Raw genomic sequence first — 24,608 nt, 5'->3', positions numbered from 1 at the left:
CAATCTCAAAGAATTACTCAGTCATTTATTGCTACCATCATTATGTTGGTTTAAGCCATGGATATTCTTTGGAGTATTTACATATTTTATTTTATTTCATTTTATACATAGCTAAATAGAAAAAGGCAAATCCTTATAGTTAAAAAGTAGCATTGTGTAAGCAAAATTAATGCTTTCTAATTACTATGAACGATTAGGTCAGAGTTTACAAGTTTTGCTCACATTTTATTAAAGTCAGGCATGTTATATAGGACAAAATGTATTTGGTGTTCATATATTGATAGAAACAAACAAAAATAAGACCACTTTCTTCTGGAGAAGAGGAGGCTGAGGGGAGACCTTATGGCTCTCTACAACCTGAAAGGAGGTTGTAGTGAGTTGGGTGTTGGTCTTTTCTCCCAAGTGATAGGCGAAAGGACAAGAAGGAATGGCCTCAAGCTGCATCAGGGGATGTTTAGATTGGACATTAGGAAATACTTCTTCACTGAAAGGGTTATCAAGCACTAGAGCAGGCTACCCAGGGAGTCACTACCCCTGATGCATAGCCTCTTACACACGTGGCTTTTGTATCTGATTTGCATGTCTCCCTGAACCTCTACCAAATACAAATTGCGAATGCCCTGTTCTTGTATAAATGAGGATGTTGTTTCAGTGTTTTAACAGTCACTAGCATATGTGTATAACTGAGCTGAAAATTTCAGGAATGTGCATACAAGTGAAAATAGACAGAATGTCATAAAGGAATTGGCTATAGTTACAGTCTTCTTCAAGGAGCTGGATGATTTGTCCCTGTTCATCTTCACTGGTGTCTGATAGTTTCAAGCAATTCATTCAGTTACCTTTAGTTTAGCAGTTTCCACTCATAACCTTACAGAATTACAATTCTGGCTGGGGGACAAATTGCTTCCCTGTGACTATTATGATCTATTTTCCATCTAAAAACTCAGAGCTTTTCTAAATTTATATATTTAGGTTTCTTAGCAGACTTTGCAATACCAGTGCAATGAGCGCCAATGAGCTGCATCTACATTTCAGGTACCTGCCAAGTTTTCCACCTCTTTGATTTTACACTTATGTCCCATCTCTAGAGCAACTTAATATGGTCATATAAAGATAAAAATGTCTGGATTTTCAGAAGTGCTTCAGAGTTTCACAATGAGATTTACAGCCAATTCATAATACAAGTACTCTTGCACACAAGGGTTTTGTTGCCCTTTAAGCAACTTGGTTTGCTTTTTTTCATCTTGATTATTATTCCCCCTAGTGCTCCTGATTTTCAAATATATTAGTGATTTTAAAATATAGAATACATGGATGAATTTTAATAGTCTCTTCCTGCATTAGACAGAATTCAATAAAATCTCAGATTCTCAGCAGAGATTCAGGCAACTGAACACCTTCAATGTTTTTGTTTTATTGATTAAAATTGTCTTGAAAGATTTCTCCCTGGCTTTGCGATGCAGTACAGTAACAAAAGGCATTGCAAAAGTGCAGTTAGCAATTTCAGTGAAAGAGTCTCTAGAGAAATATGAAAGTCTGAACAGCATCTATTAATAACGGTCAGGATTGTTGAAAAGCAGCCATGTAGGACATAAGCATAAGGAAATAGAGACTGAAGGCTGATTCCAGGAGGTGTTTCTCTCTGCAGGCTCTCTTTCCAGTTATTACATGTCTAGGCTAACATTTTGTAATTACCTACCTCACAGCATCACTAAACTTCTAAGAGAGATTTATCTTATGTAAGCCAGGACATAATGTACTGTCCTTGGTAGAGGAAGGTCCTGTCAAGCAAAATATGTGGCCTTGATCTTACCAGTTTGGGGATTTTCTCACTGCAGTTCGAGAACAATCAGATTAAGTCCCTCTAATATGCCCTGTGTTCAACATAAGTAAATAAAAACAGACAGCAAGATGCTTGTTGGGGAAGAAGTAAAAGTGACTTTTATGAACTATATCTCCTATATCATTAGGAGAACAACTGAGGCTTTTCTGAGGGCTACAGAAGGAGGCAGAAATGTAATGACTCCCATGAATCTTCCCTGCCTTTGACCACAGCTACCTCCTCCCTGCAAAAAGAAAGCACTGGATGGTTCTTAAGGGAAATAGGACCAGTCCCAGAAATCTTCCAGCTCATTCTTGAGATAATAAACACTGACTATTGTTAGGCTGTGGATGACAGGACTTCTGCCTGAATCTTTCTGTCCTGTTTCAAGTTCCTTGATGTCTCTTAAGATAAGAAGAAAGAATAATAATTGTTCTCAAGAGCAAACTTCTCTTATTGATTTTATTAGAAAAGTGTACTATATCTCTTTTCATTACTGTTTGTGCCATAAACTCCTTTTTAAAGCAGGATGTTAACAGTACCACTTTTTTGCAAACTTCATTAATAACAACCTGGGCACTTTCCTTCCTCTGACACTGATTTTATTCTTCTCAGCAGAAAATTATTTTAAGTATTAGCCTGTTGGTAAGAACAGGAAACACATGAATTAAAATGGACTGAAAAAGTATAGCTGTACCAATACTCAGTTCTAAGCAGTAGCCTATTGTGATAAAAAGGTTACTGTTTATTTTTTATAGTAACTCTGTCCTTCATTTGTGCTCTATTAATTTAAAATCATATTTGTTTTGTTTTTCTCAAACACCATGGAGATTCTGAAAGAGTATATGTTTCTATTCCAACTTGTTATCATTAGTGAAGTTCATCTGCAAACTCTTTTATTAGCAGTGCATGCCTGTGCCTGAGTTAGACAAAGCTTAATTTTTATGTTGTGTTGGCTACCCGTGGTAGGCATGAACAATTTTTGCACTTATAAAATGAACAGACAAGGAGACCTGATTTATCATTTTGTACTTCATTTCCCAGAGGAGGACTATGCTCAATAAAATTTCCATTTAATTTTCAATGTCATTGATCGTTCATAATATGGATAGTCATAGTAGGTAGGATTTCATTTTTTATGTTAATGAAAAGTTCAAATTGTTGAACTCAAATTGTTGCCTCAAATTGTTGAACTTGTCCTTACCTCTCTAGATAATCATGTATGGTACTGATTTTATCCTTATTTGAAAACTCTATGATACTTTTTGAAAAACTGATGAAAAACCATCATCAGGCAGATTCCAACATAAAGTTCAGGAGATACAGCTGAAGCTTCAGCAGTGCTTCACGGTGTGCTGAAATAAAATAACTATACGTGAATTAGCATTTCAAAACTTTGACTCATAAAAATACATTTTTTTTTAAAATAACTGATTTTTTAAACTGAAGGTCTTGTGCAGAATAGAATAGCAGCACCAGGGAAACAAAACTAATAAATGCTTTTTGAAAAAATATATGATGATGTATGACATTTATTTCAGATGAGTGAATTTGATATCTGGCAGGAAACTTGGAATATCCACTTATCTCTTTCAGTGCTTAATAATGCATCTAAGATGAGAGACCAGGAAGCTCATGAAAGTGGAGATAGCAATAGTCAACCATAAACTTCCTTGCTTTTATTCACATGATATCTAATTATTGCTGGTAGTACAAGCAGTTTCCTGATTTAAAGTAGCTGTAGATGAGAACTGTTAAGACAAGATCCTGTTTCCTTACAAAAGTATAAAATAAAATTAAAGAAAGAAAGATGGAGTAGTTGAATCCAACTGCTGGATTTGGATTATTTGAATTGGCTTGAACTAGTTTGGATTAGTTGGATTGTCTCTACTTTAAAAGTGAATTATTTCTGCTGGTTTTCTTCTCATATAGGACTTTAACATCAAATAGTCTTAGGAATTAGAAACGGGATTAAGTTGGTGTTGTGTTTTACTTTGTCTTCCCACTGTTTCTTACAAAGCATTTCTGAGGTAATCCATGTATACCAATAGGTAAGGTTGCCCTCATTTTGGCTCTGATTCTGTTTTTCAAATGGCATTTTGACATATGTTTTGACATCATGTCTTTACAGCTTCAGTTTGTGATGGAAAATTTATGTTGACCGATTCCTTTGGGTTCTTTCATTCTATGAATTATCCAAAACCATATAATGCAAACATAATTTGCCAATGGATTATACTGTAAGTAATTTTCCAGTAATTTTCTACCTAACATTTTTTTATTATGAGGTGATACTGTTTCCTACACATTAACCTGACACTATTTATATGTATAGACAAATACCCTAGCATGGAAAGAGCGTAATAGCATTTTCTCCTTTGTATTTATGTTATTTCCCTTTTAAAACTTGTATGCCTAAATCCTATAACTAAATAAATGATTTTCCCACTTACAAAAATTCTTAGGTATGATTTTGAGAAATCTTATGCTATATAGGCATGCACAGAAACATATTTGTAAGCTCAAAATAAAATAAATTCAATATACTTGTTTCAAAGTATTACAATAAATACTGGTCTTTAGGTAACAGTTTTAAATGATATAACTATTACTAATAGATAGAATTTTCAAGAAATCCCATTTACAGGTATACATTTCATATGAGACTTAACAAGACCTATGCTTCTAAGTCATAAAGGAATGTATTTTAAGAAGCATAAATATCATTTGACATATTAGCAACAAACACTTTATAAGACTTTAGGCACAAGAAGTGAAATATATTTAAGCAAGGGTACAACCGTACAGGGAAGGACAACCATTTGATTTTGACACTCTAGGTCCACTTACTAGGCCAGGGAGAAAAAAAGTTAGCCATAGAATGTGATAAATACCATCCCAAAGTACACGTCTAAAACAAATTAGATGGTTCTAAGTTAGAAGCTCCTAAAAAATCCCTACAATGACTGCCAATTCAGAAGTTACTCATTTGAAAGGCAGTAACTCTTATCATAGAATCATAGAATGATTTGAGTTGGAAGAGACCTTAAAGATCTTCTAGTCCCAACCTATCAACATCCCAAGCCATCGACAGGGACACCTTTCACTTGATCAGGTTGCTCAAAGCCTCATCCAACCTAATCTTGAATAATTCCAGGGTTGGGGCATCCACGACTTCTCTGGGCAACCTGTGCTAGTACTCATTACTCTCATGGTAAAAAATATCTTCCTACTATCTAAATGTCCCTTCTTTCAGTTTAAAACCATTACCTCTCATCCTGTTATTGTACTCTGTGACAAAAGGACCCTCCACAGCTTCCCTGTAGGTCTCTTTTACATACTGGAAGGCTGCTATAAGGTCTTCCCATGAGAGATTCGCTTCCTGAAAGATTACCTTTCAGCTGTATGTTTACCCTTTTCAAACTAAGCATACTTATTTTCCTATGGAAAAAAGTTTTTTTTTTAAAAAAAAGCAAATGGAAATATTCAAATATTTACTTCACACTTCACTATTAATCTGTATTTATAAGCATGAGTAGGCTGATGTTTAAAACAATCGTTAGGTCTCTAAAATTGTAGAAAATAACTAATAGTGGCATAGGAAGCAAAGCTGATTGTGATAGAAGGTAGTCCAAATTCTAAAACTCTAATATGTTTAGCGGAAAGGCAATGTGAGAACTACTTAAATATAGCTTATTGAAAGAACATAACTGCAGCAAAACAAAACTCAGAATTTTTTACCCTTAAGTTAAAATGACTTTTGTTATTAAGCCTACAGGGTAATGGCTAAGTTCAATAACAGGTTCCCAAACAGTGAGTTTGAGATCCTCAAGTCTTAAGACATTATTTTGGACTTTCAGGAGAGAGATTATATCTTGCTATTCATATTGATACCGTAATACCATGCTTCTGACTTTGGGAAGTCTAACTGTGCAGTGAGATGATATCTTGTAGTAAGATGCATTTAAAAAGTAATTGGAAATTAAAGAGATGAAGGAGAAAACAAAACACAACACAAAAAACTGTGCAGCTGAATATCACATTCTTCATTTTGAAAGATTCAGTTCCTAAAATATACTTAACTGCCGAGACTAAAGGGTTACTTGTACTGTTACAAGAGGTATATGCCTTATTCCTTTGGTAATTTTATAAATTAGAATTTAGGCAAATAGGTAATCTTGATCAATAATCTTGATTAATATAATTTTACTATTTTTCTGAACTCAATGTTATTCAAGCACAATTAATTTACTATGGTCAAGAAAATATTACTAGAACGTGACTCTCAATTTTGAGCTTTATTCTTCTCTTGTTATCTTAGATTGCCTCGAGGGTTATCCATTAAACTGAACTTCAGTTCTTTTGATACACAAAAATATGCGGACAACTTAAATATTTTCGAAGGTATAGGACAAAATAAGACTTTAAGAGGTAAGGTTACTTTTCAGCTAATATAACTTTTCCCTTTATAAAAATTAAAGGGTGGAATAAGCATTTTGGAGTGAAAAAAATTACAAGCATATTTTTAAGAGGAAGAATGCATCTATGTAAATTTTTCCCTGTTAAAAAACTGTTCTCAACATACTTATCCAGTCTTATGAAGTGACTAGATAAATGTTTCCCTAATACACTGAGAAATCTCTACTTTTTTTTGAGCTCTTATTTGAACAATCTTGATAACTTGACCAGATTCATGGTCTTGTGTCTCCATGTTTCAACGGAAATACATTCTCAGAAGATCCTGTAACATCACACACAGTGACATAAAATGAAAACATCTAAACTAAAGCTGCTGGTGGAAATACGGTGGTACTCTCTGAAATTCATTAGAAGTGTGGCATTGTTTTTGTCATACCATGAAATATTGAAGATACCTTATCTCTGTATCTATATTTTATTCTGGAAATCTTGGATTCTGCTCATTGTTCACAAGATTTACTCTATCTAGCTGAATTCCATCAGAGATGGAATATGCATGCTTGAAGATAAGCATATAGTGAAGGGTCAGATAATAAAGAATAATAAAGAATGGAGAAATTCTTCTTTCTCTGTACAGCTTTGAATTTATGCACCCTTTGGAATTTCAGTTTAGGTGTGAGAGATTGCTTTAATAATATTCTCTGCAGCAACCATTAACTTGCATGGTTTTAAGGACTGATGTGGAGATGACCAGTGACACCACAAAGACATAAAGACTATATTAAAGTCTGTACTTCACTGAATTGTCTAAAACCTCACAGTTTGAGAGGTAGATATCCAGGTACTGGAAATACTAAAAGTAGAGGAAAGAAAGACTACAAGACATTTCTAGATTAAGACTTTCAGATTAAGTAAGAAAGGAAAGAAGGAGGAAATCCTTAAGGAGGAAGGAAAATAATGCACTTACAATTCAATGTGCGAAAGACGACGACCATTGTCTTTCCTTAATGATTTGGTACTATTTCAAACATATAGTATTACAAATAGGTAAAAAAGTTCCTCCTCAGAAAAGCAAAGCCTCTCTATGCAAAATTGGGCAAGGGCTTCAGAAGAGAAAAAGTGGAGGCAAAAGCTTTCACAGAACAGGATTTTCTTTAGCCTCAATGCAATCACTAACCTATCCATTGTTGCCTGACATCATATCAGCTTCAGATGGAGGTGCAACTATTTTACTGTATGATGACCTGCATCGAGCCTTTCATTTCACACATATGGAATATATATGAGTGAATTTAAATTAATGGATAATTTAACATCAAAATTTAGGTTTTGTATTACAGCATCATAGAGCTGCCCATATTAAATGGTACCTTAAAAGATTCTCTGATCCAATATTTCATGGAAAAGGGAGTCTAGATGAGATTATGCAGCACCCTATCCAATTGCTTCTCAGAACATTGCAGTTATTCCTGTGCTATATGACTTTATGCATACATCATAATTTTCTTACTCTCTGAATATCTGTATGTATATGTGTAAATTATTAAACTGTGAGAGTAAATTTGTATAATAAAAATATCCAGTTAATTCTAGTGATTCTAGAATTTCAGAGTGCATATCTGTAAATTCTGAGAACATTCAAACATCATAAGCATCGACACAAAGGTTATAGTGTTGAATACATATACGATAGCATATGTTTCTTCACTAGCTCATATCCACACTGAAGGACATGAGAGGTAGGATATGGAGAACACTTACATGGTAGCCAAATAGCAAAATGCCTTCAGGGTTTGGAAGCTGTTGCAGGCAGGATGACAGTACAGGAGGGAAAGCATCCTCTAAGACTCAAAACACTTATCCACTGTATTTTTGTGACAGCACTGGGGATTTTAATGTGAATGGGATTGTTTTCTCTCTGACTATATTATTCTGTATTTGTTCTCAGCTTCTCTGTCAGGGTCTAATCGTGAGATAATTTACATTTTTTCTCATGAGGCTACAGCACAGTTTATATCTGATTATTCTGAAAATCACAATGGCTTTAACGCAACCTACACTGCATTGAATACAAGTGAACTAAACAGTAAGTGTTCTTTTTCATGTATTTATTTGCTTGTTATCCCAAAAGTTTGATTAAACTATATTTTCAGTTTGGCAAAATGGAGATGAAAAGGGAAGCAACTCAGTAACCACATCCACATTGAAAACTTTCATAATAATTTAAAGATCAAATAATTTATTTCAATAGAACTGTCTACAGGCTTACAAGCCAGTATCTAAAGGCAGGGTGATGCCTCACAAAGTTAATCTGTTAAAATAAAAGAGTAAAACTCTGGCCATACCTCCATTAGATTCCTCTCAGCCAGTTTGTTCAATGACCACTGTTGAATCACTGACACTAATCATTAATCTGTGATTGCTTGAAAGTAGCTGCTCTCTAGAGTTCCTGACGTCCTACCTCACAGCCACAGTAGTAGTACCAAACAGTAAAACTAACATCCCGGAATTTATCTGCTTCAGTAAATAGACATCAGAAAAAGTCCAAATACAGTACACCTACAGTCACAGCAAAATCAGCAATATGAGTCATGTACTGTTCCTTAGTAGCCAGGAATAAGTAAGACCCAGATTGGGCAACTGAAGGCTTCTTCAGCTGCTAAATTTTGAGCTGGATGTGAAAAGGGATTGTGACTGGGAAGGGATATGCTTCAGAAAGGATCCAGACTGTCAGCAAACTTTTGTCATGTGAAAGCCATTGCTGGGGCTAACCTGCACTTTAGGTCACGACAAAAAGACATTCAGCAAAATATTGTGCAAAGAAGTCATGAGGATGTTGCAGCAAATAAATGTGAGCAAAGAAAGAGCAAAGGACAAGGAAGAGGAAAGAGTCATCCCTGATGCATGAAGCACCACGCTTATCTTCTGAGTATTCAGCTGTGGTGGTAAGCTCTTTCAGCTGGAGCATTCCTTAGCAAATCAAAAGAGCAAGCTTAGCCCTTAGAGTTAGCTGTGCAAGGAGGCCTCTCATTCCCCCACCACATTGCTGGTAAAGAATCAAAACATAAGGTTGATGAATGAGTGCAAAAAAAAGCATGTAGGGTCACCTTCAGTGACAGCATTCTGTTAACAAGTGCAAATGACACATTTAGTTGAGTAATTATGTTGTATTGTATAGAAGAGGAAACAGAGTCACCACAGTCTTCAGTTTTCAAAAATACTTAAAAGTTGACATTGTTCTTCGCTCATTCTATAATTCTGAGAAAATACTTAATGTATTTGCCACTTTTATTTACTAGACATTCCTATTCACAGATTATGAAAAAGTCAATTGCAATTTTGAAGATGGCTTTTGTTACTGGATACAAGATTTAGATGATGATTCAGAATGGGAGAGACTTCAGGGCCCTACCTTTCCCCTCATGAGTGGTCCTGATTTTGATCATACATTTGGCAATGAGTCAGGTAAGATCAAATACAAGTTGCTTGTAGATTAAAGGGAAAACTTGGTTTAGCTTATGTTATACCACTGTACAATAGACTCTTCATAGTGGTATTACTAATGTGTAATTTTATTCTGCCAAAAAAACAAACCATGACTATCAGACCAAATAGTTTATGCTACTGATAGTCATCTTGAGGAAATATACAAAAATCAAAGGAAGAAATAATCACAGAATTGTTTTGGTTGGAAAAGACCTTTAAGATCATTCAGTCCAACTGTAAATCTAACATTGCCAGGTCCACCACTAAACCATGTCCCTAAGTGCCACATCTTGTATGTATGTGAAAGTCACATCTTTTACATGCCTCCAGGGATAGTGACTCAACCACTTCCATAGGCAGCCTGTTCCAGTGTTTGACAACCCTTCCGGTGAAGTAATATTTCCTACATATAAAGTTATTAAAGTGTGAGGAATTGAAAAATTTCAATGTTATTAATAGGTGAAAGTGGAAAAAAGTAATTTCTATTTATGCAACAGTGTTATAGATCAAATAAGTGCATGTTTGCATTGAGGGAAAAAACAACTATATCTATGTTTGAGGGAAATCACTTCTATTTCTTCTCTATCTGCTGGTGATATCCTCATGGTTGCCACAGGAGATATTTGATTTAACATAAAGATGACCTGAGGGTACTCAGGGCACCTATGTCTCTTGTTAGAATCACACGCTGGTTTTCAACATGTGTGCAAAAGAAACAAATACAGCAACACCTGATATAGCAGAACAACTTAATTGGAAGAGCGATCATCTCAAATGTGGGTTTTAATTAAAGGGAAAATACTGATAGGAAGCAGATTGTTAATGTGTATCATGAATGCTTATCCCAAAATTAGACTCCAAGATTTTATTTCAGTTTCAACAGGAAAACGAAACAGTCTCTTTTTCAGCTGATTTGTCAGTCCAGCTAAAACTAAGTAACAACTTGAATTTAGCCATGATGACATGTATTCTGTGCAAAACTTACACAGAACTTATTTAGTGGCAAATAACAGGAAAAATTGCAAATTATTCTGGCAGGTGTTACTCCCAGCAGGTTATTGGATAGAAATTATTTGCCTCTCTCTGAGGAAATGCGTGTTTTCTAAACAATCTACAGAACAATGTTTTATCTTCCCACTTGACTCCCAGAATACAAAGCAGATGAAAGAATGCAAGATTTTTTAAATAAAACATTTGACAATGATTTCCAGCTCTCTTGAAAATGCTAATTTATTTTAGATGCTCTCTGTTTCACTGTGCTGGATGTAAGCTAAGATACATAATGTTACTATATGTAATCTTGCCATTATACTGAATATTCAAATTTCTACAACCTACATTTGAAGTAAAAATATGACCTTCCTCATTAATTTCTAGCTATTTTATGCATTCAGTGAGACTATGTTTTCATTTTTCTGCTCTTGAAAAACAAAGGACTTATTACATACTCAACAATTGATTCCAAATGCTCAGAGAATTGGTGCAATGAGGACAGAGAAGTGTCATTTTGACTATATGAAGAACTTTTCTGAAAAAGAATGCCATGCTCATTTTCTTAAGGCTATACACTATGTATATTTTAGTACATGCTTTTTAAGTCAACATGGGAAATAAAAGGCCTGATTCAGATTTCAGACTAATTTTCAAATACTTATCCTCCCACGTGAAAAATTTAGTTCATCTAGAGTTTATACTTCACCTCGAAGTATCAACAGCAGAATATAGTACATATAATTCAAATTATATTATTTTATTTATTTGAATATATTTGCATATATGTGTACTAGGAAGGAAGGAAGGAAAGAAAAGAAAGAAAGAAAGAAAGAAAGAAAGAAAGAAAGAAAGAAAGAAAGAAAGAAAGAAAGAAAGAAAGAAAGAAAGAAAGAAAGAAAGAAAGAAAGAAAAGAAAGAAAGAAAGAAAGAAAGAGAGAGAGAAAGAAAGAGAGAAAGAGAGAAAGAAAGAAAGAAAGAAAGAAAGAAAGAAAGAAAGAAAGAAAGAAAGAAAGAAAGAAAGAAAGAAAGAAAGGAAGGAAGGAAGGAAGGAAGGAAGGAAGGAAGGAAGGAAGGAAGGAAGGAAGGAAGGAAGGAGCAAGCCAGCCCGCCAACCAAGCTAAGATTGCAGTCATGATTGCGTCTGTAGCCTGGCCTCACAATATATTTCCATATAGCAGGAAGAATTCCCAGATGCAAGGAATTAACTCAGAGAAAGACAACCCCCCCAATTTCTACAATAATGTGGTTTTCTTGTTTATAGTACAAAGAACAGATCTTCCAATGACCTCAATAGGGCTAGTTTCCCATTTCACATCTAGTTCTGGGGAGTGTCCAATAAAGGCCATTTTAATATATTATTTAATATATTATTAAATGATGAATGCTACTTGGGATAATCATTTGCATTCATTGTAGTCAGGAATCTTCCAAGTCATGCAACATTATCTGTTTGAACTTATTTATATTATTTGTAATGTAAAAACTCTCATTTAAAAAAAAAAAACAAAACAGTAATTCTGTACAGACTGAAATGTGGTCATTATCTTGCAGGATTTTATATTTCAACACCCATAGGACTTGGATTTGTAGAAGAGAGAGTCCGGATTCTGAGTTTACCTTTGGTGTCTTCAGATCTATTTTGCTTAAGCTTTTGGTATTCTTGCATAATTCCTAAATATATACTTTGTTCAATAATAAAATGAAATATATATATTTCACATATAATATTAGTCCAAGTCAATATGCCGGAATACAAACCTGCTTCTGTTTGATTTCCATGATCACTCTCAATTCCAGGCTTGAAATCTGGACTCGTGTACAGATTTAAGACTTACAGTTAGTTTTAATATATTTTCTTTTTCACGCTGCATCCAATATTCATTTCTATACAGAAATTGTATTAAGAATCCCTGAAATATTTTTTTTGTCATTAAGCTTACCTAGACTACTGCAGAAACTGTTGTAGAGTGCCAACTAAAACTTCAAGGTATAACTAAAATATACGATCCATTTTATTTTCATGTTCACTGAAAATTAGTCCTAATTCCAAAACCCATTTGCAAAATAAAAAGCCTGATATTTTTTCATGAATTTCCACTTTGTTCTAATAATAAAAAAAAATTTCTTTCCCTCTCTAGGTATTTCATGTACGGTACTAATGTTTATCTTTTAAGAGTTAGCATAAGTAATACACATGGTTCGGAAAAGATTGTTTTCCAGAAAGAAGGAAACTATGGAAACAACTGGAATTATGGACAAGTAACTTTAAATGAAACATCTGATTTTAAGGTCTGTTAAGCTGCTAGTTCTTTTTTAATATCATTTTAGGTAAACTAAAAGCAGAGTTTTCTGCCCAGTGATTGACAGTTCCAAAAATAATATTTACTGCTACTTACTAAGGCATGTCATCAAATAACCGTTAGTATGCAAAATACTGGAGCCGCCACTCGAATTTTTATCCTTAGCATTCTGTGCTCTGAAATTTAAAGCAGTATTATCATAGAAAACAAAAGCTTAATATTGTCATGGGACAATCAAGGTTATCACAAACAAGAGATTTCTACAAAACAAGAGTGTTCAAAATCTATCACAACCTGGCTTGAAGTTTAAAATCTCAACAGTGAGTATGATATGAATAGCTTAGAAAATTTAAATGAAATAGTTTTTTTTTCTGAAGCAGTATTTTCACTAATGTATTATAGAATAATTTTGTAGAAGTGTGCTTCACAGAGAGAAATGTATTTGGTGTATTTGGTGTGGTGTATTTGGTGTATATGGTTAATGACTGACCTGACTTATCTTTTATCAGAGACAAGCCTTATGCTAGAAAATTCCTTCAGCAACTCCTTATTGAAAACAGTGGTTTTTCATAGGTATTTGGAATAGCTTGTCCTTCATAGTAGTATTGAATGATGCAAAAGAGCTGCCAGAAAGACACATGTACCATCTGTGACTTAGCTGCATCAAATTTGCAGCAAATGTATGTTCTGTAATCTCAGGAAGAGTACTATACCTAGCTGTATTTCACCAAGTTAAAATCCCTGGTTGCAGGATTACCTTAAATATGTGAATATTAAAGTGCAATAACATAAAAATGTGATTAATTTCATTTATTCATGGAGATATACCATTAGATCAGGAGAAGTTTAACCCAATGCGATGAGTGATACTGAATTTGTGTATCAAAAATCACATGTATTTATATATAAAAAGTAAAGCTATTGAATAGTTTTGAATTGTGTTCAACATTTGTATATAGAAGTTCCTGCATTCCTTGGAAGATGTTTTGTTTTGTGTGAAATCCTATCACAACCTCGGTGCCCTCCTCTTGAGTGTAGCACCAGTGTAGGTTACAGTGGAAATAAGAGCATTGTAGAAAGAAGACAGAATGGTTCAGCACAGAAAGATGAAAAATGTTTCCTTACATTATAAATTCTACTTTTTTTCATGAAATTCAGGTAATATTTGATGCCTTTAAGAAGCGTGGTCCTAGCGATATTGCTTTGGATGACATTGGCCTGACAAAAGGAAAATGTAATGAAAGTATTTACATAGAGCCTACTGCAATTCCAGTTGTTACTACCACCCCTGCAGCTTCCAGTAAGTAAACACTAAATTACAGCTGATTGTCATTTCCTGTTATTGTATTTGTGTACGCATGATTCAGAATTTTTAACCTTCAATTTTAAAAAAATCTGTCTTCTGCATTATAAAATTGTCTTCAGGAGAACATACTAAGGATTTGATTCCCTGCCCATAGTTTTGTTGACAGCAATAGAACTGGTAGACTGACAGTTTAAATTGTCAGTACATTATCTTCCAAAACTTGAAGAGTGAAAAATAATGAAAGAATTCAGAATTTTTCTCCAAAAGCTTTAATTAGAAAAGTTGCCAAGAAGCCACTGAAGGGGAAGGAAGAAGAGAGAGAAGGTAGGTTATAACCTCTGTATTTGAAATTAAAAGCAATGTAGCAGGGGCATACGAGAATGTGTATAGTCGCACAGTAATATCACTAGAGGTCTCAATAGCAACAGTTCACCAAGCTCTGAGAACACATACACAGCGTAAAATCCCATGTTTAGGGGAATGACTTTGTGATAGTACCAGACTGGTTTAACAACAGAGTACAATCTATATGGGCGTCTAATATTCAGAGGTATTAGTCAAAACAAGATTTACAATGACTGAGTTCTTTCCAATATGCGTTTACCTTTACGGTTATTCCCACTATAATCTGACTACAATAAAAAGGAAAAAGAAAGAAATATTTGCTTTGAAACAAAAAAAAATTACATAGGGAAACAGCAAGAAAAAAAGGACAATTCTTCTGGTTTTGATAGAAATGAATGGACAAAAAAAAAATCAAGGGAATCTTTCCACTCCCTGATCTGATAAGAGGTTCCAGTACTTGCATAAATTAAGCAACGTGTCAAGCTAACTTTATTCCTTGTTTTAAGACAGAAGTGATGAATAGGTGCATGCTTTAGTAATAACGGATGGGCCTTTTTTCCTGCTTAATGTGTTTTCATCTCATATCGTCTCACTATCTTCTTGGAGCATCTTCTGAGTCCTAGGTTCAGTGGGAAACTAGAGGAGGGTTAGTTTCATTTGCACACTTATGCCATCCTCTCTGTCAAACAGAAGTTAATGAAACATGAAATTTTCTTATCTATAGAGCATATGCACTTCTCCAGACAGGTTGTACAGCTTGATCCAGGCTCATCACACTGAAGAATCTTTTAGAAGAAAACACAGAGACTTAAGTTTCCTCAAAACATTCCAATTTCATGGAGATAATTGGAAGAACCTCTTTGAGAAAAATATGAATAAACACCTATAGCCATCATAACAAATCTGGAAAATGTATATAAAATAATTAAGAAAGATTGCATATGATGTTATCTAGGTCCATGAATATTCAAAGCAAATACTGGTACAAATATTAATAGAGCATGTGGGAAAAAAATTATCAAAATATCTGGTAGATCTTTGTAACTTATTGTGAAAGAAGCATGAACTTCTTGGAAAATAAGAGATTTCTACAAAAGACCTATTCACATAAGGCCTCAAAACATTAAAACAAACGGCAAGCAAGCTCTAGAACTGCCTCTATTAGATTTACTGTCAAATACAAAGCACAGCTAGTTGCTATCTTAGCAGCATACAGTAAATTAAAAAGGGTCTAAAATTAAAATAATGGAAAGAGTCTGTTTGCATTGCATTAATGTTGAAGCATTTAGTACTAATGTTGTCAGCTATCAAATCTATCACCTCAAAACTACTGCATCAGGACAGATAAGGAAACAAAACTCTGGGGTAAATAGTGGCTAAGTACTGCTGTGAAAACGTACACACAAAAGAAGACATTCAAATGGTAGATCTCTACCCAAAGTAAGATTTTAATATTTAGAAAAATGAAGTGGTCATGTGGTCATGTGAAAGAGGTTAGAGAGGACCCATACAAGTGATAGTTGTACTAATAATTTCACATAAACTTGTGTTTAAAGTTCACTGGAAATTTTCAAAACATTTTTCCCACACATGAGTAAAATCAATTACTTCATCATTTTTCCATGCAATGGAAAGATCATTAATAACATGCCTTACATGAAGTCAACACCAGATCAGATTTCAATTGTCCTTGTTCTGCTATTAAGAAAGATCAGCATCAGATGATACTGATTAATCAAACATTCTTCTTGTAGCTTTACACTAGTTGTGTGTTTGTTTATATGTACAGTAATGTTCCATAAAAACAAGACGAAATAATCCTTGTTTATTGTTAATGGTGCTCACAGAAAGTAGTATTCATTGTGAGCCATACAGCTAAAACGTAATATGCTTGTTAGTCTATGTGTGACTGTCAAAAGTTCCTTTTCCTATCAAAGTGTTCAGTGTTTCTTGACAGGAGTGAAGTTATTAAACAGAAAGTCACAGAATCACAGAATCACTAGGTTGGAAAAGACCCATGGGATCATTGAGTCCAACCCTTCCTATCAATCACTAAACCACGCCCCTCAGCACCTCATCCACCCTTCTCTTAAATACCTCCAGGAACGGTGACTCCATCACCTCCCTGGGCAGCCTCTTCCAGTGCCCAGTGACCCTTTCTTTGAAAATTTTTTTTCTGATGTCCAATCTGAACCTCCCCTGGTAGAGCTTGAGGCCATTTCCTCTTGTCCTGCCCCCTGTTGCTTGGGAAAAAGAGGCCAGCTCCCTCCTCTCCACAATCTCCTTTCAGGTAGTTGTAGAGAGCAATAAGGTGTCCCCTCAACCTTCTCTTCTCCAGGCTAAACAACCCCAGCTCTCTCAGATGCTCCTCATAAGGCCTGTTCTCCAGCCCGTTCACCAGCTTTGTCGCTCTTCTCTGGACTCGCTCCAGAGCCTCAACATCCTTCTTGTGGTAAGGGGCCCAGAACTGAACACAGTATTCAAGGAGCGGTCTCACCAGTTCCGAGTACAGAGGGAGAATAACCTTCCTGGACCTGCTGGTCACACGGTTTCTGATACAAGCCAAGATGCCATTGGCCTTCTTGGCCACCTGGGCACACTGCTGGCTCATGTTCAGTCGGTTGTCAACCAACACCCCCAGACCTTCTCCACCAGGCAGCTTTCTAGACAGACTTCTCCTAGTCTGTAGCACTGCACAGGGTTGTTGTGCCCCAAGTGCAGGACCTGGCATTTGGCCTTGTTAAACCTCATGCCACTGGCCTCCGTCCAGCCTGTTCAGATCCCTTTGCAAAGCCTCCCTACCCTCCAGCAGATCAACACTTCCACCCAGCTTAGTGTCGTCCGCAAACTTGCTAAGGGTGCACTCGATGCCTTCATCCAGGTCATTGACAAAGACATTGAACAGGGCTGGACCCAGCACTGAGCCCTGGGGAACCCCACTTGTCACTGGCCTCCAGCTGGAGTTAACTCCATTTCCCACCACTCTCTGGGCCCGGCCATCCAAGCCGTTTTCCACCCAGGAGAGTGTGTGCCTGTCCAGGCCAGAGGCTGACAGTTTCCTAAGCAGAATGCTGCAAGAAACTGTCTCAAATGCTTTACTGAAGTCCAAGAAGACCACATCCACAGCCTTTCCCTGGTCCAGTAGGTGTGTCACTTTGTCATAGAAGGCGATCAGGTTAGTCCTATAAGGCTGCTGCAAGTCCAGATCTTTCTTGCGTTTAATGTATCTTCCTTCCAATGGGTTTCCATGGGCAAACTCAGTGGGATATATATAGATTACATATGTCCAACAAAGTGGCTCAGAGTATGCAATACAGACAGACATAATTAAAGGTGAAATTTAAGCCGTAAAGGGGAAGGGAGGAGTGTTAAATTTTAGCCAAAGTCTGAAAATTGAAAAAGAAACAATTTGTATTAAAGGGATAGGACAACCACAATACAAAATAGAAAGATATATTTCTTCTGCCTTATCTTCTATTTCCTGAAGCAACTGTAAGTGCACTGTTTATAAAGTAATTATGAACAACAGATGTGGGAAAACACTGAAGTTTGTTCTGATGGTGCAGATGAAATTAATAAAAAAATATTTCCCAATATGAAGTAAAATTCTGGAACAAGTTAATGAAGGGTCTCGAGCACAAGTCTTAGGAGGAGCAGTTGAAGGAACTGGGGCTATTTAGTCTGGAGAAAGGGAGGCTGAAGGAAGACCTTATCGCCCTCTACAACTATTTGAAAGGAGGTTGTAGCAAGGTGGGTGTTGGTCTCTTCTCCCAAGAGGACAGGACAAATGAAATGGACTCAAGTTGTACCAAGGGAGCTTTAGATTGGATATTAGGAAAAAAATTCTTTACTGAGAAAGTGGTGAGGCACTGGAACAGGCTGCTCAGGGAAGCAGTGGAGTCACTATCCCTGGAGGTGTTCAAAAAATGTGTGAATGTGGCACTTTAGGACATAGTTTAGTAGGCACAGTGGTGATGGGCTGACGGTAGGACTTGATGATCTTATGGGTCTTTTCCAACATTCATGATTCTATGTTTCTGTGATTCTGGTTTTTTATGCAAAACACCATCTGAATTATATATTGAAAGTGTATATTGACTCTATAAAGTACAGTCAGCTATGTCTATGTGTATAAGTGCATGTATGTGTGTATATACATACCTACAATATTTGCTTTTAAATAAATTTTATTCAGTTTTATATGTAAATGTATACAGGTTTATGACAAAGACCTTTCTTATGGAGCACTTGTTTCAAGGAAAAATCAAATGGCTACTTCTGTCATTCACAAGGTTTAACTGCAAGATTTTTTAGAGTCCTGATGCAATCAAAATAACAGTATAAGAGGTTTTTTTGCTATCAAGTTTTTTTGTTACCTTGCAAAATGGGCTTTATATTTGAGTATCTCTGCTAATGCTGCAAGACCAATCAGATAATAAGCAAGGTACATAAATTAAGTTCATAAATAATTATATTTGGGGTGAGGAGGCTTTCCTCTCTTTCATTAACAGTTTCTAGTTTCCATATTAATGTACTAGTAAATTATACAGTTGACTGTATCACATACTTTTCTTCACATTTTGTGTCATATGCACAGCTTGCAGACCAGTAATCACCAAATGAAATATAGACTGTGTTCTTCCCTGAATTGCGTGGGGAAGATTTCTCATAGCATTATCATGAATACATTTTTGCACCTGGGCACTAGAAGTTCACAAATAGCAACATATGAACTATAGCTGTAGTTAACACTATGGCATTGATTGTATACGTCGACAGGTCTGACGTAGATACTGTGACTAATAAGGACAGTGAATTTTTTACACACCTTGTTTCCTCAATGCTGTGTCCTTGCTGGAGTGTTGGCTTATCACAATTCGTTGTTCAAGCTTTATACTAACGGCACCATTACTGAACCCTTACAGTGATTAAATTCGCTTGAATATTCTCTTCATATTATTTTTCAAATTATCTTTCGTACAACAGTTTGCAAAAGTAAGAAAAAATTGAATAATCATATTTTTAAAATATTTTCTTTTTCAGCTGACTGTGGAGGGCCAGTTGAACTATGGGAGCCAAACAATACATTCAGCTCTGAAAACTACCCAAACTTCTACCCTAATCTAGCTTTTTGTAAGTTATTCTTCTCCAAGTCTTCAGGAAAGAAGGGATACTAAATCTGCTTTCCCAAGTCAGATGCTGTGAAGCAAAAAAATATCTCAGCAGTGTACAGTGTGATTTTTCAGCTGAAGTCTACAAGGCACTTAGCAGAAGTTAAAAAATCATGTTATAGTTGATTAAAAAGTGATGAATATAAGCATAATGCCTTGGGATGGATTCAGACAGGCCAATTTCACCATGCCTGTTACACCAAATATTTTCATGCCACTGCAACAACAGACCAGATGCTGAAAATCCCCATTTTACTATTACAGTTCAGTGTTCTTGCCAGGTGAATATTATCTTCTCTTGCATCAGATAGCTAACCTTTCCTAGAGGCAAAGAATATGTGTATGTATTTTGCAAGGGAATAGAATGCTACCTACCATACAAGTAAAAAGACTGTTATCCTACTGATATTACTTAATTTAGATTAAAATGCAGCTGGCAAAAGGGAAAATGTTTCAAGGTGGTTAACCGTGTGCTGTTGATGGGTGAAGAAAGGAAGATAATTTTGTCATCGCTTCTGAATGAAACTTTATTTATTACTTTACTTTTAACTAGAGATTTTTCTTGGGATGTTACTGAGAAGAGTTATCATTTTGTGTTTCTGTCCCACATGAGATATGGCTCTCATTTCCAAGTATTAATTGCACAAGCTCCCAAATGTGATTCCTATCAGTGACAAAATGCCTTTCATTCTATGATCAGATTAAAAAAAATGATTAGTTTTTTTAACCTTCTTTACAAGATTTCCATAGTATTCACATTTACATAGATTAACTATGATAAAGCATAGGCTAAACAGAAGCAAATATTTCATCTCTAAAAGGACAACCAACCTGAAAGACAGGCCTATGTGTTTGATTACAGAAACTATCTTACTATCAAATAAGATTTAAGTAACGAGACTGTTTGTCACATCTTCACACTTCCAAAAGGATTAGCTTTCTACTTCAGGGAAACTCACAGTTGTCATGAATGCCAAAACATGCATATGTGTGGTCTTAGGAGCCTAAACCCAGTTTTCAAAAGTGTTTTAAAGAATGAGTCAACTGAATTTCGGATCTTGACAGCACAAGTTACTCTTAAAGATAAGATTTAAATATTTCAGTCCTTCGAGTGGTTCTTAATAGTTTTGCACGTATTTATTTTCTGCCCAAATCCTTCAACATGAAAATGACGTAGTAAATATAACTATTTAAATGGTGATTTTTCTCTGTATATTATTAACTTCTAGGTGTGTGGTACTTAAATGCTGAAAAGGGAAAAAACATTCAACTTCATTTTCAGGATTTTGATCTGGAAAATATTTATGATGTAGTTGAAATCAGAGATGGCAAAGGATCAAACTCCTTACTTCTGGGCAAGTAACAGCAGTGGGTACTGAAATGAATATAATCAGACAGCTGGAGCAAACTGAGGGGCATAACGTAAAGGAAATTAATTCTCTTTAATTTCTATATTTCTTTACATATTGGGGTCTCAGAAATCAGCAGGAAAGCTTGAGAACAGGTACTATATCTGACATCACATTTCCCAAATGCACTCAGCTTTCTTTGCAATCCAAATGAAACAGATTTCTCAGTAAATAAGACTATACTTGTATGTGGACCAACAGAAGCATAATCTATTAGTCAAACCTCATTTTTCTACACTGATGTGTCAGATTTGGGGTTCAGTCTTGATCGTTGCAGTCTGATAGCAGAATAACTGTATGGAAGCATAAATGTATTCACATGGTAGCAGTATTTCTTTTTGAACAGAAAATACTTTGAAATATATAAGAACAAAATAAATGTATTCATGTTCTTCTGGAGAATAGCTGTCTATACAGGACAAGGCCCATTGCCAGATGTCTTCTCTACAACAAACCAGATGACAGTAATCCTCATAACAGACAAGTCTGCAACAAAGAAAGGATTTCTTGCAAACTTTACTACTGGCTATCATCTAAGTGAGTATATGAACCTTTGTATTTAAGAGATTATATCACTGGCCAAATACATTTGAGGAAAAGTGGAGAGTAGAGGGTGGCTCTCAGTCCTGGATCAACAGTTAAAGAGAAGTTAAAGAGAAAAAGCCTAGTGGTTACCCGCCTGTACTTTATGTTTTCTGCCACAAAAAGTGATGTTGCTTTAGTGTAACTGGACCAATTTCTGTAACACCTGCAACAGTGTATGATGTTATTTGAAAAACTGACTCAGTCTTTTGACCAAAAGCTATTCAAATATTAAGAGGAAAAACACAAAGTATTCCCTATACAAGCCCCAGAAAAGAACATCATTGTGTAATTTATTTGAGGGTTTGATTAATGCATGTTTAAACGTGTTTGTATAATATTTATTCTCGATCATATCGACTAGAAAAGAAAAAACATATATGGTGACTCTGATTAATGTTTGCAATATTGTTCTTCTTGCATCTTTTAAAACTCTGTCCTTAGCACGTGAAGAACATAGGAAGAGTTAGTCTTTTAAACATTTATGCAGAAGCGTTTCTGATGGCAGTCAGTCCCCTTCAGAAAGATTCCTGATTTTGTTGGAGAATGCATTTAGATTTGTCACTCATGTACGTAATTCAGCAATCAGCTCTCCAAAAACATGTGAAATGAAGCCAAATGCTGAAGTATATTGAACAGCAATATGCTTACCATATACAAATACTTACACTAACTCTAGGCCAAATCTTGATTAAATTAATTAGAGGCTTTGTCTTACTTCTGTGGAAGTCTGACAGAAGAAAAAGAGAAAGAAAAAGCAAGATGTATTCAGATGTGTGAAGTTCCATATATTTGCATTCATTTGAACAGAAAGTCAACAAGAAATTATAATATTTTTCTTCAAAAGTCATAAAAGGCAAGTGTCTCCCAGTATGCTTAGCAAGCTGCACCATTTTTATAGATTAATAGTAATTATTATAGTATTAATTTTCTTCATCTTTAAAAAAAGTCTTAACCATATATTACCTTTGTGAAATCAACTTGTTCAGTTCCCTTGTGCAAGACTGAGGAGTAAGTTTATATGGATATATGACCACTTTGTTGCTTCGTGTTCTGCCTCCCATATTACGTTTGTTCAGTTCAACACTTTGCCTTTTATTTAGCTGGTTCAGCATCTTTGCTGAGCCTGCTTTGCCCCTATTTTGTCGTAAAATAAAAATTGATCTTGCACATGGCAGAGTTCTCGAAGTAGCCATTGCCAGTTCTGGTTAAATACTTTAAAAAGGTTCCATTTGCAAAAGAATTATGTTTATTCTTGATCTTTGCAGCCAAAGGACAGAGACAAAATCTGGGCATGCGAGCCCAAGGATAAAAGGATTGTCAGTAAATAAATATTTTACAGGAAAAGCAGTTTTTTCTTTGTATTTTATTTTTCCATGGAATACTGAGTTTTAAAAATAAATAATTTTTGGCAGTATGCAATATAATAAAAAAATGTCTATCTGAATGAAAACTGAATTCTATGGAAAATCTGGGACCAGTTATGGCCACTGAATATGTGAAAATCTGATTCATGGCTTTTATAAATCATATTCCTTTGTTTCCATATTGCGCAACAGGCAATACTAAGTGATGAATGAATAATTTTTAATTAATATTAAAAACTCAGTAGCAAAGAAAATTATCTTGCCTTAAATAAGACTTCTAGATAATTAAATGTTTCAATCAATAAATACAGGATGGTAAAATAAAGAAAATAAAAAATTCTTCAGCAGAATTTAAGTTCATGACTGTATTATTTCCTGTAAATCTATAGAATGGTGTTGTTAAAAGCATGCTTTGGCTGAAGAAAGAATTATATCTTTCTTTACTGTAACTTACCTCCATCTGATTTGCTTTTGTTACATAATTGATACTGAAGTAGCTTAATCCTACTTTTGGGAATGCTTTCCTCATTCATTTCTATTATTTTCATTTCTTCTGCTTTCTTTACAGACAGGTTTTTAAAGGAGACTCTTGTCTTTCAACACCTCTTTACTTGTGTGTTTGGCTTGACATACTCTGAAAGCTCTGAACATCTGGAACTTGAAATCGTTAGTCACTTTTGATCTGCATTTGACTTTTTTCATCCATCCAAAGTATACTATGTGTTACAGAAGAACACTAGTAACTGAGCAATGCTAGCGAGAGGAGAGGAGAGGAGAGGAGAGGAGAGGAGAGGAGAGGAGAGGAGAGGAGAGGAGAGGAGAGGAGAGGAGAGGAGAGGAGAGGAGAGGAGAGGAGAGGAGAGGAGAGGAGAGGAGAGGAGAGGAGAGGAGAGGAGAGGAGAGGAGAGGAGAGGAGAGGAGAGGAGAGGAGAGGAGAGGAGAGGAGAGGAGAGGAGAGGAGAGGAGAGGAGAGGAGAGGAGAGGAGAGGAGAGGAGAGGAGAGGAGAGGAGAGGAGAGGGAGAGGAGAGGAGAGGAGAGGAGAGGAGAGGAGAGGAGAGGAGAGGAGAGGAGAGGAGAGGAGAGGAGAGGAGAGGAGAGGAGAGGAGGAGAGGAGAGGAGAGGAGAGGAGAGGAGAGGAGAGGAGAGGGAGAGGAGAGGAGAGGAGAGAGAGGAGAGGAGAGGAGAGGAGAGGAGAGGAGAGGAGAGGAGAGGAGAGGAGAGGAGAGGAGAGGAGAGGAGAGGAGAGAGAGGAGAGGAGAGGAGAGGAGAGGAGAGGAGAGGAGAGGAGAGGAGAGGAGAGAAGGAAAGGAAAGGAAGAAAGGAAAGGAAAGGAAAGGAAAGGAAAGGAAAGGAAAAGGAAAGGAAAGGAAAGGAAAAGGAAAAAAGGAAAGGAAAGGAAAGGAAAGG

The 24,608-nt window shown here is 35.7% G+C and overlaps 1 protein-coding gene across 1 annotated transcript in view; it reads left to right on the top strand.

The window, feature by feature from the left end:
• Window positions 1–24,608, top strand: part of TMPRSS15 (transmembrane serine protease 15) — a 56,879-nt gene that overhangs the window by 12,414 nt on the left and 19,857 nt on the right. The window contains exons 8-17 of the mRNA XM_069852854.1: window positions 3,954–4,062; window positions 6,144–6,253; window positions 8,190–8,327; window positions 9,557–9,706; window positions 12,272–12,374; window positions 12,859–13,009; window positions 14,179–14,320; window positions 19,715–19,804; window positions 21,072–21,197; window positions 21,657–21,788. Coding sequence (XP_069708955.1) covers window positions 3,954–4,062; window positions 6,144–6,253; window positions 8,190–8,327; window positions 9,557–9,706; window positions 12,272–12,374; window positions 12,859–13,009; window positions 14,179–14,320; window positions 19,715–19,804; window positions 21,072–21,197; window positions 21,657–21,788 — 1,251 coding nt within the window. The remainder of the gene's footprint in view (window positions 1–3,953; window positions 4,063–6,143; window positions 6,254–8,189; window positions 8,328–9,556; window positions 9,707–12,271; window positions 12,375–12,858; window positions 13,010–14,178; window positions 14,321–19,714; window positions 19,805–21,071; window positions 21,198–21,656; window positions 21,789–24,608) is intronic.

Source organism: Phaenicophaeus curvirostris, chromosome 1, assembly GCF_032191515.1.
Source record: "Phaenicophaeus curvirostris isolate KB17595 chromosome 1, BPBGC_Pcur_1.0, whole genome shotgun sequence".
Taxonomy (NCBI): Eukaryota; Metazoa; Chordata; class Aves; order Cuculiformes; family Cuculidae; genus Phaenicophaeus; species Phaenicophaeus curvirostris.
This window is presented reverse-complemented; position numbering and strand designations above follow the sequence as displayed.